A 14,756-nucleotide genomic window follows, 5' to 3' on the forward strand; every position below is an offset into this window, starting at 1 on the left:
TAGTTTTGGTATACTCTGTATACAGAGTGATATACAGGGTTATGAGACTCAGGAGGCGTAGCCCTCGCGATTCTCATGTTGCGTGCAGGTTAATTCCGAGTCCAAGGATTCATAAAAATCGCGCGCTAATGTCTAAAAATGATTCATGAAAATCGACAATTTTCGCAATGTTTCGACTGATGGACGTTTATTAACGTTGATAAAAATAGCGCTCGCCCACCTGTCACTGCAAAGAGTGAAAACAGCCAGCGCGCGTCCCACATTGCGCACGAAGATCACCTTCGAGGATACAATTTTGACCGCTGTGGCCGGCAGTTCGATTCGATCCGGAAAGTCTAAGATCCCTCTAGGTCCGATCGCTGGATCACAACAATTTTGTTGTTATGATATTATTACATAATATCAGGTCAGAATTTTGAAAACTCGCCTATGGTCGGCACAACGATTTCACCGATGTTCGTCGTGAATCTCAGCCGATACTCGTAATCAATCTTCTTCTCGGGCGCGAATCTCACGTTGTAAGTGTTTGAGAGACCCGGTGCGATCATCGTCGAGAATGATCCTCGATTTTCAATGGAGAAGAATGGATTCAGGTCGCAGGAAGTCTTCAGATACCGCGATACCTGCGCTTACGTAATTTTTAGCTGTTATCTCAACGATGCTGTGCTCCAGTACAGAAATAATAGATAATAATAATAATTATTACTATATTTATATTATTATTATTATTATATTTATATTATTATATTATTATATTATTATATTATTATTATTATTATTATTATTATTATTATTATTATTATTATTATTATTATTATATTTATATTATTGTATTATTATTATCTATTTATATAGATTTTGGAACATTAGACAAGTTCTCCATTTCGTACATCATTTCTCAAAAATCATTGTTACAGGAAAAGTTCCCTTCGTCAACTAGAACAGGGCTCGGAACGCAACATTGTGCTGCGCCCCCTGACTACCGTCGCAGCGCCTCGCCGATGGAAGCAACGCGAGGAGCGGGACGCTGCGGCGGTACGCCGATTGAAGCGTCGCGGGGAGCGAGACGCTGCGACGGTAGTCGGGAGGCGGAGCTTAATGTTGCGACGGTAGACGGGAGGCGGAGCTTAATGTTGCGACGGTAGACGGGAGGCGGAGTCTAATGTTGCGATGGTAGTCGGAAGGCGGAGCCTAATGTTGCGTCCGAGGCGTTCCAAGCACTGAGCTAGAAAATTACGTACTTATAGGATAAATTATGCAATCTGGTAATGCATGCTCTACGATTTTCAATATTCTACGACTTCAAAGTTAATCGAAAATATGCATAAAATAAAGTTGCAACCATCTCTCAAAATATAGGCATTGACTCCAGGGTCACAAATCAGTATGTACCTTTATATCCCTTCGCATACCTCAAGAAATGCAGCTTACATATCTAGTCATGTATACTGCAATTAGAAAATAAATCAACAAACGTAATAAATCCATGTAAATTGAAATAAACCACCACTGATGTTACAATCATAAAGAGACTACATAAAAAGAAAAAATCATTTCTTGTAAAAGGAAACTAATAACGTCATTAGAGCTTTGCTAATTAATACGTTTTCTAGCGTTCCAAAGATCTGCGCATGCAATGCACGCATAAGCATTCACGGTCTAACAATAAACAATAGACAGATAATATGAGCACCTTTAAAAAGTTACTTTTGAACCGCGTTCACACCTCGTCCATGTTCGCCTTGTCTTTGAAACAACAAATTCTGTTTCGAACGAATAACGTCACATTCGGAAGATCTCGCAGCAGAAATCGAATACATACCGCGCGCGGCATTTGAAAGACGAAGTGGGTAAATTTTCCCGGCGGAACGCGAGGATGATTAACTGATTACCTGCGACACGTTGCGAACAGTCAACGTGACATTGAACACCTCCCCGGGGTCGAATCGTTGGAAAACGATGATACCGGGGCTGACGTCGAAGTTGCAGTCGTGGTTGCTCGAATAACAGGACAGGTCGTGTTTGTACCTCGATTTCAGAATGGACTCGAGCCTCTCCTCCGTGGTCATTAGCATTTGCTTCACGAACTCGGACGGACGGGCGCACTGTGAAACATTAAAAGCCTCTACTTTCTGTACCCCGGCAACTTGCCGGAGATTTAACGACGGCGAGAACGTTTCGGTACCAACCCGTTTCTCTTCCCTATCGATCCTACCGCGCGACTGTGCCAACAAACGCTGTACAATGTCCAATAAGCCGACTGTGCCGGCCTCGTGGTCTCTTATTCGATCCAGTTCCTCCTCGTTCATCTTGATCGCGCGCTATTTAAAAACAGCTTTCGCTTCGCGCGCGCGTGCTCCACGCTCCAAGAAAGGACGCGGTTATTACCGTTGAACGTGTATTTCTCGTCCCGTCGAGCTTCGTTTATTTCGATTTGCGCGGCGCGTTTCGATAACAGTTTTCATCAGGATCCGTCGTCAGGATCCGCGGGCTTGATGCGAGAAAGAGAGAGAGAGAGAGAGAGAGAGAGAGAGAGAGCGAGAGAGAGGGAGAGAGAGAGCGCGAGAGAGCGAGAGAGAGAAGAAGAGAGTGAGAGAGACGGAGAGAGCGAGAGAGCGAGAGAGAGAGAGAGAGCGCGAGAGAGAGGGAGAGAGAGAGCGCGAGAGAGCGAGAGAGAGAGCGCGAGAGAGAGGGAGAGAGAGAGCGCGAGAGAGCGAGAGAGAGAAGAAGAGAGTGAGACAGACGGAGAGAGCGAGAGAGCGAGAGAGAGAGAGCGCGAGAGAGAGGGAGAGAGAGAGCGCGAGAGAGCGAGAGAGAGAGCGCGAGAGAGCGAGAGAGCGAGAGAGAGAGAGAGCGCGAGAGAGAGGGAGAGAGAGAGCGCGAGAGAGCGAGAGAGAGAAGAAGAGAGTGAGAGAGACGGAGAGAGCGAGAGAGCGAGAGAGAGAGAGAGAGAGAGAGAGAGCAACGAATAAAATCCGATCGAATCGCGAACGTTTCGCAAAACCAAAGCCGGAATCACGCCACCACTTGATGCTCGTCATAACGCGATCCCGCGGCGGGATATACATAGATCACGACGTCGGAACGTTGAACGGCTCTTTGAGAGGTTAAGCCAAAATTAGTGAAAGTTTAGACGGTTCCCAAGCAGCAGTTTCCGAGCTTCCGAAACGCGATGCGGCTCACTTAATTGCCAGCTGCCTAGACGACGTCAAGAGACTGTCTCCTATGATTTGTACCGCGGCGCCCTTCGAACCGCGTTGCTCTTGCCGTGTTATTCCGATAAACGAAACCGCGGCGAAACCTTAACCGCCGTGGAACGTTTATTATTTCACTTTTTCCCGTTCGTTTCAATTCCACGCAGGGGGACACGTACGCTCGCTGGAAAACGTTCGAATACACTCTTTGAAACGGAATGAATTTACTAAAATCTCACTGAACGAGGGTCTAGTTTATCAGACAGAGAGTAAACAAATTTTTTAAAAAATTGCGATTTATTGGATTAATTGGAATGTCGACAAAATTATGTGTTTTAACTTTATCCGAGCTTGTAGCAGAAATTTATTCGTTGCGATTTCGCAAGAATTCTATGAGAATCTGTTCTCGCAGAGTTAAAAAACAGTTGTCTCGGTTAGAAAAGTGAGAAAACATCATTTCTGTATCTTTTTTTGTCATTCTAACAAATTACAATTTTTGTAAAAACTGTTTTTCACATTGGTCTTGCGAGCGAGTTCTTCTAAAATCTCGAAAAAAAGATGGTAGAATTGGTAGAATTTTTAAAATGGTTATTTATAATATTTAACCGTAATATAGGATAAAAAGCAACAAAGCCTAACCTAGATTGTAGAACAATTTTCTGCGTCGCTGGTAAATTAATAAAACCTTACAAATATCTGTTGCATATTTTAATAACGTTAATAAATTTACGATACATCGACATTCGAAATACTTTCGGTCTTTATGCTATTTTACCAACACACTATCATCCATGCATAAAAACTACAGTCTTTTAACCTCTTAGGTACGATGCCTCATCTTGTTTACGACGCGCCATTACAGTGTGCCTCAAAAATGTCTCGCAATCCGGAAATGGCGGGTTCCTCAGATCATTTGAAGCAACTTCTTCCTTTACAAAAATTTTCTCCAAAGCACCGTTAACGAGTTATTAACGAAAAACAGTGACCAATAAGAATCGAGTACGGCTGACGCGAGGCGGCCCAGCCAACGAGCGCGCGAAGTCCAGTTCCGCTCATTGGCTCGGTCGCCTCGCGCCAGCCGAGCTCGCCTCTCATTGGTCATTGTTTTTCGTTAATAACTCGTTAACGGTGCCTCGGAGAAAATTTTTGTAAAGGAAAAAGTTGCTTCAAATGACCCGAGGAACCCGCCACTTTCGTATTGCGAGACAGCCCACGAAAAAATTCAGCCGCGCCTAAGAGGTTAAGGAACAGTTTTTTCGTGCTTTTTGCATCAGTCGAAATGTCAAACGAGACATGACAAACAAGACTCTGGGTTGCCCAGACGGCTGAATTATTCCCGGGAGTCGGTCTGACAGCATCGGAGCAGGGCAACAGGGTGACTTGCGAGCGGATAGGGTGGTGGGGAATTTAGTGGGGCAATGATTCTGTTGATTCGGGGACGCGCAGTCGGATTTCTAGCGGTAGCACGCGTTCTGCGGGGAGAGACAGGATTCTGGGGGATAGCCAACCGCCTTGGCGTAGGCTCTCAGCCAGCACAAAGGGGGTGCGCGACACCGGGGCGGCGAAGGGGTTGGTATCGGACAACAGGGCACCTTGGAAATGCAGCAGGCATCGCAGACGCCTCCGGAGCAGCATAACCCTGGACACGGACCACGTGGGCACCCCAACGGTGGGCACCTAACGTTGCATATTTCCGGTTCTGGTCTCCTGGAATCGAAGATCCTCGACTTTAGAGAAACGATAGGGATTATTAACCAAATTAGATTCTGTGTAAATATAACAATGATGCTGAATAAACGTTTGGACGTAGGGCCAGTCGACAGCCGGAAGAAGCAGACGGCTGGAATGCATAAGAAAAAATTATATTCGAAGTTCTTCAGTTCTTATAATTATAAATAACCATTTTTTTACACACATCATAAATTTGTTCACTATTAAATACTCGCACAATAAATAAAGCATATTGCATTGTATATATTGTATTAAGTATAAAGGGGAGGGGGGCAGAATTCGTAGTACAACCGAGCAGATGGTGATTCTATGTGAAAAATGAGAAACAAATTTGGTATAACATTTTTTTTATCCGGGGTTCCGTTTTCATGAAGATCGACGTTGAAGTTTGTTCATTCATCCCTTTGCAAAGGATTTAATTGTCATTTATTCTTCTATCGCAGGTGTCTCCGTCCAAGATAGCAAATATCAAATTTGTTTCTTATTTTTTTTCACGCAGAATCACCCCCTGCTCGGTTGTGCTACGAATTCCGGCCCACCCTGTATAGCTTATTTTCATAATCATCCCTCAGATCTGATTAGGATTCGAAGGGACTGAAACGATTGAAAGAGTAACCCCTAGACTAGGGATCTTTACGTATTTATGGCACGTGCAGATTTTCGTTTAAGGTTATTTACGATTATTTACGAATTTTTGTGAAATGACGCGCTGAAACGAGAATTTTCATGAAGATCACCGATACGTAATAACTGCGGATCTTTGTGAAAAGTAAAAATTGCAACACAGAAATTTATCCGCATCCTTTCTACTTTCTGAAATTTCACGCAACTATTTTTGTTACGTGTGCGTAAAATGATTAGGAATGTAGTCATTTCATTTACACGAATTACTCACAGACATTCGATGCGGTCTATTATTGTCAGCATCTCTTCCATGTAGTCGCGTGGCTTCTTGCAGTTCATGATTGCTCATAGTTTGTGTAAATGTTCACGGGAAATTTAGGACTAACTTTTGCTAAAAAACATTATTGGAAATGGAATTTGAACGGACGGAAGTTAACTCGCTTTCTGTTCGTAGAAAAGACAGAAGAATGATGAACGTACTTGGTGTTCGAATCGATTTGATGTGTTGTGCGTGATTTCAGGATCACAAGATCTTTCGAAGAAAAAGAATCGGGTGATAGAAAGCATTTTACTGTTAACCTCGTAATATATTAGATATACCGGAAAGTTCTGTCCGTTTGAGAAATTAAAGGAAATAATAGATTTTTCATAAATTTAGTAATATTTATTTATATAATAATAAATGTTATATATAATATTATAATTTATATATAATATATAATAAAAAATTATATTATGTATAATATTATAATTTATATAATATATAATAAAAAATTATATTATATATAATATTATAATTTATATAATATATAATAAAAAATTATATTATATATAACATATAATAAAAAATTATATTATATATAATATTATAATTTATATAATAATAATAATAATATAATTTCCGTCGTTACTTATGACCTCTTGCCAGCGTGATGGCAATTTGTGAGCAACATCTTTCAAAAATATATGTCTCAAATGAATATGTGCATATCTATTGAAATTTGCAATGACATTATCAGACAGAACTTTCCGGTAGACCTCATATTTTTGTTCAAAGTAACGATTACTTTATCTAAAAATAATGTCAAAATGAATAACTTACTATTAATTACCAAAATATAAATGCCTTTCGAATCAGCGTTCGCAGCTGCTATTACGAGTATTTCATAAGCTTCCGATTATCAAAAGTCGATAAATGAATTAAAACTGCGATTGCTGTTGCTTGCATGTCGTAAATTATCAATATTAAATATATACAAAATTATGATGCTCATTTTTAGAAGATTACACAATATAAAATATTAGATTTAATTACTTTTATAAAACACCGCAGTATTCGGGGCGTCCGCAGTAATACCCACACTCTCACCCTAGACTGTTTTTAAAATTGAATTAAAATCGCAGAGCAAAGTTATACGACATTAATTACTTCTTCAACGTTCTCACGTTTCGTGAATATTAATAAACATTGATTTTTAAAGTAAATAATTCGGTCACCAACATGGCGCTGCATTCGAAGCGTTAAAAATGATTCCTACAATCCACGATTACAAACCTGAAAAAGTGAATAAAAGAACGCGAATAATAAGAGTCTCGCGGTTAGATCGAGTAGAACGCGGAAGATCCGAAATATCGATAGCGAAGTTTTCACGGCTCCTTGCGAACGAAAATTCCGGCACAGAATGATAAGGCGAGACGGGCCGTCGCTTTGTCAATAGACGGGACTCTATTGGTAGACTGCAATTTGCTGATGAGGACGGAACGCCGCGAAAATGCCGAGAACGGAGTGAAAAAAGGAGGAAAAGCAGCAATTCTAGCGATGAGGGTGAGCTTCGCGTTGAAAGGGAACAACTATCCGCGATGAATAGCAAATGTTCCCGTGAACCTACAAACAGTAATACTTGCCTGTCCGGGATTCCCATGGAATCCAGGAGACGCGGAGAAACGATAAAGGTGAACCATTAGAGCGTACTAAAAATCGGACAGTTTATTCATAAGATCGTGAAACGGTGAATCACACCTTACTTAATCTCGTCCACGGAACATCATCTCTATCGGTTGATCTTCTCGATCAACGAGAAAAACACTTGCGAACAGCACTGCCATAAAGATTCGTACAAAATAAACGATTCTCGTAGAAAAGCATCGCGACTAAACGTGATCACGAACAAGTAAAACATGCTAACAAACAAAAGTAAATCGTTCTGAGAAACAAGTACAGCAATGTCTCCCTTACTGACGCTCAGATTGTCCACAATAATGGACAATTCGGGAAGAGGAGATACGATTATTTCGTATCTTGGTATATCTCTACTTTCGGTTTGTTTTTACAGTTATAAATTGTCAATAATTATAAAAACGAGCCGCGAGGCTCGGATAATCGTATCTCCTCTTCCCGAATTGTCCATTTTTCTGGACAATCCGAGCGTCGGTAAGGGAGACATTACCGTAAAACCGATCTGAGAAACGAGTAAAAAAAAACGTGCTAGCAAACAGGTAAGTAAATCAGACAAAAAAAGAAAAAAAAACGATAAGATATAAAAAAGAAAAAACACCGGGTCTTCGTCAGCAGATCATCGGGGGCTGCAGGTGTCTGCTCGCGATCAGAGTTTCCGGTGACACGAGTTGCGCGTTTGGCATGTAGTCCTGTTTCCTGGCCAGGAACCTCACACCGCCGATGGTTCTAGCTTCGTACAGATCAGGCTGGCTATGATGCGTCCTGTGCATCGATATTTTGCAATCCGGCGTCTGGCCGTTCATATTTCCGGTGGCGTCGCCGCCTGCTCGATCGAAGCCGGCGTTCTTCGATACGTCGTTCCTTCGAGCAAATCCCATGTCCCCCTCGCCGATGTTCTTGGCGAGATTCCGCGCGTTCTGATAGTACTGTTGCATCTGCTGATAGCACTGAGAACTGCTCCCGTCGAACCTGTACCGCATCGAGCCACCGTTGACGATGTCCTGGTTGTTGTTCCTGTCGTTATAAGGGATGATCATCGGCGTCGAAACGGCGTGTCCCGAGTGTTGTTGCAGACAAGGGTGCTGCTGCTCGACAGGTGCGACGGTCCCGTTCTCTCTTTCCGCTTGGACAACCTGACAGTCTCGCGGATTGGCCTGCTTCTGTCTGGGATACTCTCGCAGGAACTCCTGGTTCGTCATCTTCAGCTGCGTCAGACGCTGCGAGACCGGGTTGTCCGGGTTCCTGGTGTTCTCGAGGCCGTTCGCGGAGATCCTCTTCGACGATTGCTGCTGATTAGAAGCCGCTGTCAGTCGCTCGTTCAGCTGCTGCTCCATCTCCGCGCGCTCCTGCATCCCGTTCAGCCTGGCCACTTGCTTCTTCGGGCCTAAGCTGGCCAGATACTCCAGGCCCCTCTGAACCTCCGCCGATGCCGACGCCTGTTCCAGATACTTGCGCACTATCTGCGGGTCCTGCAGCCCGTTGTTGCGCCCTTGCGGCCGGATACAGTCCTTGTACACTCGGAGCTTCAGCAGGCTGGACGGCTCGGTCGTTCGTCTGACAGTTTCGCGGGTCGCGGGGTTATCAGGGGTGTTGTTATCATCCTCTTTCTCGATTTGACGGTTGTTCGCCGGGCAGACCTGTTGATACAGATGGAGTTGCGGGTTCTGTTGCTGCGCGTACGCGTGCTGTTCTTGCTGGTGGCTCGGGAAGCCCCGCGGATGGTTCATCGTGGGCACGTTGGGCGTCGATTGGACCCAACCGATCATCCTAGGCTGCGCGAACATCTGTTGCCGACCGCCTTGCTGTTGCTGGCTGCCTTGCTGATAGTACTGTTGGGCCTGTTGCTGACCGTTGTGCCGATGAATCTGACCGGCCGCCTCGTTCTGCCTGCTCTGCTCCATCTGCCTAGCCACCCGCTCCTTCCGCTTTTGTTCCTCGTACATCTTCTCCACCTCGACGTACGACAGCCTTTGCGGCGTCAGATGGACCATCCATTCCGGCTTCTCGTCCGACTGTTTGTGTCTGCGAGCGACAGCCACGGGTCTTTCGACGTCCGGCAGGTAGTCCTGCCGACGAAGCTCCTCGATGTACTCGAGCTGCCTGGTTTGCTCGTTCAACAGCGCCTCGAACTGCCTTTTGATGATGTCGAACGGCACTCCTTGCTGCTTCATGGTCGCCACGAGCTTCTCTTGGTCGCGTACCATGCTCTGGGTGAACGATAACTTCGTCTTCCTCTGTCGGTCATCCGGGTTTGCCGGTGCTTCAGCAGGAGGAGGAGGAGCTTGTCCCGTTTGCTGGTCATTCGGTGGTTGCTGGTTCGAGTTCTCAGCAGGATTGAACTGCAGTCGGTGACCAGGATCACCTGGATGATAGCCTGCATGGTTTCTGTGCAGTTGCTGGCCGGGATTCTGAGGCGGTTGGGCAGGTTGCGATTGATATTGTGCCGAGGGATGCTGTTGATGCATGCTTGGCGGAAGGAACTGCGGCCGATCGTTGACCAAGTTGATGGTGTAAGGGCTCAACTGACTACTCTGAGGATTCATCGCGTAGCTCCTCTGCTGGGCTTGATAATTCTGCTGAGCCTGATAGTTCTGCTGGGCTTGATAATTCTGCACAGCTCGATGCTTGTCCGTCGCGGCCTCCTGCGGCGAGGTCATTCCCTGTCGCATGACCGGTGCGCCCATCAGATTTCGCCGAGGACTGTTGTTCATCGTCTGCGCCTGATAAGCCATCGCGCGCTGCTGCATCTGTTGCTGTTGCGCCGCAGTCTGCTGCAACTGTTGATACGACACCTGAGGATTTTGAGGGCTCGGTTGCCTAGCCAGTAGTTGATAGTGGCTCTGGGCTGGGTGCTGATACTGTTGGCTGCCGTTCGACTGCGATGCATTCGGCATCGTGGACATCTGCGACTGCGCCGCTGGTGGCTGTTGGCCGGCTATCATCGCTTGCCTGTACACGGCCGCGTTCCGGCCGCCGACTGGCTGCGCCTCGTAGTCCGGACATTCCGTTCCGTTGTTCTCGAGCCTGCACTGCTCCGGGTTCAAAGGCGCCGGGACAGACGAAGGCGATGCTGGCTGAGAAGTCGCGGCGCGGTACAATGGCTGAGGAGTCGCAGTGCGGTACAACGGTTGCGGAGTCTTCTGCGGGGAAGGCTCGCGCTGGCCATGGGGCACGCAAGGTCGATGCACCTGATTCGCTTGGGCCTGCTGGTACAGCGTGGGATCGGAGCTCGGGCTGATTTGAACCATCTGATGCGATGGTTGGTGACTGCCAACCTGTTGCTGGCTCATGGTGTGCGCGGTCTGTAGCATAATCGTAACCATGAATTAATGGAGAAGCAGTTTTGGGAGTCCGAAAGTAGCGCGCGGATTTGACGGCCTTTGGTAACTATGCGCAACGAAACGTTACAACGAATCGGTTTTGGTGATTTTGTACAAGTTTCAGTGTACACGTTATCGTTGTCTGATCATTGTTGCCGAAATATTGGCGAGAAGTTATGGAAATATAGTGGATTCTTCCTAATCGATCCTTAGAAGAGGAGATACGATTATTCGAGTCGGAAGAGGCTCGAAGTTTTTGTATAAAATTAACAATCTTTATTACTAATATTTACTTATTAGCTTAACATTAACATACGCTGCATGCATAATAAACGAAAAACGCAGGGAAAATCGAATACTTATAAAAGTTACAAATTCAAACTGCTGCTGTAGTAGTAGTAATAGTAACCGATTGTCAACAACTATGAAAATGAGCTGCGAGGATCGAATAATCGTATCTCCTCTTCCCAGATTGTCCATTTCTGTGTACAAGCTGAGGGTCAATTAGGGAGAATTTATTGTAATCCAGACTTAACCTTCGCTTATTACTAGACTGGAGATCTTTATGACAAAATAAAAATTATATACGTCAGTTCCACGTGACAGGAATAATTTTCACGAGTTATAAATAATATAATCAAGTTCGTAAATTTTTCTAGTAGTCACTGTTTTGTACTCTACTTATTCGTTTCTGTTAAAAATGTAAAAATACTGAAGTCCACTTGTGCCGTTTCCAAATTAGTTTCATACGTCTTCGTGATCACTATATGTACACAAGCTGTCCCATAAGTATGTTAACACCCGGAAAGGATTCCTGGGATCATTCGAAGTAACTTTTTCCTTTACAAAAATTTTCTCCGAGGCATCGTTTACGAGTTATTAACGAAAAACGGTGACCAATGAGAAGCGAGATTAACTGTCGCGCGGCAGTCGAGCCAACGAGCGGTCGAAGCCCAGTTACGCTGATTGGCTCGGCCGCGTAGCGCTAAACGAGGTCGCCTCTCATTGGTCACTGTTTTTCGATAATAACTCGTAAACGAAGCTTCGGATTGCATTTTTGCTAAGGAAAAAGTTACTCCAAATGACCTCAGGAATCATAATAGATGGATATTTTAATATATGTGTTAAACACCTAGCATAGACTTAATTCAGACCTAACCCATGTGTTTATCGCGATTATACAAGTTGTCGAGTCGTCAGATCTGAGTTACGTCCCGAATATTTGTTCCGACAGTGTTTCAAGATTCAATATACAAGTAGCCATGCTTATCAGTAAAAGTTGCACAGATTGTTAAGTTTTGTAACGTATTTAAATATTACAATAATTACACAGTCGTTTACTAAATTTTTATGGAAGAGAGGTAAATAAAGAAATTGATTGCAGTAAATTCTCCCCAATTAACGCTCAGATTGTACACAAAAATTGACAATCTGGGAAGAGGAGATACGATTAATCGAGCCTTGCCGCCCGTTTTTATAGTTGTTACGTTGTTAAACGATTATAAAAAAAATTGTTCAATGATCTCAAGAAGTCAGAGAACGTCAGATTCCTAAAGATACAACTTCCAGATCGAAATTGATCGAACGATTAAACACCTGATGCTGCCGCGGCTGTGACGCCGGCTGCGACGCCGCATTCGCGTCGCCTTGTCCATTATTCTGATCGACCGATCCTGGCACGTAAAATGTACCCGACTCCTGAGGGTTCTGCTGCATGATTATGGCGCCGATTGGGTCGGGCGTGTACGCCGGTGAACTGTCCAACTTCTTAATTTTCTCGGCCGGGAAGTACTTTAGTCTGGGCGAGGGTGACACGAAATCTTTGCCCCTGTCTTGAGAATTGAACCTCGTCTTCGGGATGTACGCGTCCGCGGCATTCTGCGGTCGCTCCTTTGGCTCCGCGTGGGACACGTTTTGATTCGACGATGACTTTTCGGTTCTGACACGCTGCTGCATCGTGTTCGTCCTCGCCTTTAGACTGCTCGCGCTTGGACGTCTTGTGGGTGTCTTTTGTCTGACATTTCCGTCAGCCGAAGCTTTTCTGAAACGTAAAGGTCGATATGGGTCGCCAAGATTATTATAATCTCATATAGGGCGTCCCAAAAAATGTCTCGCAATCCGGAAAGGGGAAGTTCCCGAGGTCATTTGAAGTAAATCTTTCCTTAGCGAAAATGCAATCCGTGGCTTCGTTTAGGAGTTATTAACGAAAAACAGTGGCCAATGAGAGGCGAGCTCGGCGCGAGGCGGCTGAGCCAATGAGCGGAAGTGGAATCCATGCACTTGTCGGCTCGACCGCCTCGCGCCAGCTGAATCTCGCCTCTCATTGGTCAGCGTTTTTCGTTAATAACTCGTAAACGACGGCTCGGAGAACATTTTTGTGAAGGAAAAAGTTGCTTCAAATGACCTCAGGAACGTCCCATTTTCGGATTGCGAGACATTTTGAGGACATCCTCCATTTACATATACACAATGTACATCTGTTAACTCTTTGAGGCACGGAGGGATTAAAAATATCCCATTTTTTTATGCACGATAATGCATGCTGGGACGTTTTTAGACCTCTCGAAACATTGCAATAGCTGCATCCGCATGAATGAACCCATGTGGTACCCTATGATAACAAATTCAATTGAATTAATATTATTATTTTATGTTTCCCTATATTATGTGATTCCTGTGGTGATAAAAATACACCAATTTTATTCAATCATTCGATCAATTTCGATCAGGAAGTTTATATCTTTAGGAATCTGACGTTCTCAGACTTTTAGAGATCGTTGTGAAAAATTAGTTTAAAACGCAATACAATTTCTATGCAACATTTCTGCCTATTTTATTTTCCGAAATCCTGTGCCCCAAAGAGTTAACACGTCAAGCGCGGATGCCGATTTTGCTGGATTTTCCGTTGAGGCGACAGGCCGGCATTATTTTTTAACCTTGATACTGCCGGCCCCATGCATCGATGCCGTTTAAACGATATGTTCGCTATCAGTCCCTGGGAATTAACGCCGCGCAAAAACGGTACACTGTTAGTCAATTAGGAAGAATTTACTTAGGACTGAAACCGGCCAAACGGAAAGTCCACTGTCAGCCCCAGGGGGCTGACGCCGCGGCAGAAACGGATTGCGGCACTTTCTACGAACTCCGAAATGAATTCTTCGAAAACCAAGGGTAAAGATTCTTCCTCCGATCGGAAAATTTCCAACGACGAGCACAAAATGAAAATACTTAAATACGGTAATGTTTCTATGCTTTATGCGACAGCGATCGACTACAGTAATGTCTCTCTAATTGACGCTCAGATTGTCCAATGACAATTCGGGAAGAGGAGATACGATTATTCGAGCCATGCGGTTAATTTTCATAGTTATGAATTGTTAAGAACTATGAAAACGAGCTGCAAGGCTCGAATAATCGTATCTCCTCTTCCCAAATTATCCATTTTAGTGGACGATCGGAGCGTCAGTAAGGGAGATATTACTGTATCGCGAACGAGGACGGACGAATATTAGTCTCTTAAAGCTTCTCTTGCCTTTTGTGCATAATCGTCTGGAATTTTGCTAAGAACCTTGGCCTTGATCAGTTACGCATCATCCGAAGGGATCGGAGTTGATCTCGCAGGCTCGATTTTGCACACAGGATCCGAACGTAGAAACTCTGATTAGCCGGAGTGCACTGGGTGTGCCGAAGACGGGGACGAAAAATTGACGAGACACGGCGCGTCCTGTTGCCATGGACACGTCACTTCGGGCTTGCATTCTCGATTCTGATTCCGGCGCGGAGTTCGCGCGAGGCACGTTCTGCCTAACTTCGTTCTCGTCTGTTAATCTTTACGGGAGCATAAGGTTGCTAAGAGTAAATATTAGTATGTAACTTCTCCCTAATTCGCGCTCAGATTGCGCACAAAAATGGATAATGGGGGAAGAGGAG

The 14,756-nt window shown here is 44.7% G+C and overlaps 3 protein-coding genes across 3 annotated transcripts in view; all 3 read right to left on the bottom strand.

The window, feature by feature from the left end:
• LOC117217562 (hydrocephalus-inducing protein) overlaps positions 1–2,078 on the bottom strand; it is a 71,545-nt gene extending 69,467 nt beyond the window's left edge. Inside the window, exons 1-3 of the mRNA XM_076524274.1 lie at positions 1,893–2,078; positions 428–623; positions 221–359 (exon numbers count right to left, since the gene is read on the bottom strand). Coding sequence (XP_076380389.1) covers positions 221–359; positions 428–623; positions 1,893–2,075 — 518 coding nt within the window. The 5' untranslated portion in view covers positions 2,076–2,078. The remainder of the gene's footprint in view (positions 1–220; positions 360–427; positions 624–1,892) is intronic.
• A 1,809-nt stretch (positions 2,079–3,887) lies between these two features.
• LOC143259930 (uncharacterized) lies at positions 3,888–5,990 on the bottom strand. The gene is made up of 2 exons (XM_076524164.1): positions 5,821–5,990; positions 3,888–4,901 (listed from the first exon to the last, which is right to left on the bottom strand). Exons 1-2 carry the CDS (start codon positions 5,886–5,888, stop codon positions 4,649–4,651), a joined length of 321 nt encoding a protein of 106 aa, XP_076380279.1. The 5' UTR covers positions 5,889–5,990; the 3' UTR covers positions 3,888–4,648.
• A 1,528-nt stretch (positions 5,991–7,518) lies between these two features.
• Positions 7,519–14,514, bottom strand: LOC143259900 (uncharacterized). Its single transcript, XM_076524004.1, has 3 exons — positions 14,359–14,514; positions 12,423–12,867; positions 7,519–10,808 (listed from the first exon to the last, which is right to left on the bottom strand). Exons 1-3 carry the CDS (start codon positions 14,367–14,369, stop codon positions 8,115–8,117), a joined length of 3,150 nt encoding a protein of 1,049 aa, XP_076380119.1. The 5' UTR covers positions 14,370–14,514; the 3' UTR covers positions 7,519–8,114.
• Positions 14,515–14,756: the final 242 nt, after the last annotated feature.

Source organism: Megalopta genalis, chromosome 8 (genome assembly GCF_051020955.1).
Source record: "Megalopta genalis isolate 19385.01 chromosome 8, iyMegGena1_principal, whole genome shotgun sequence".
NCBI classification, from domain to species: Eukaryota; Metazoa; Arthropoda; class Insecta; order Hymenoptera; family Halictidae; genus Megalopta; species Megalopta genalis.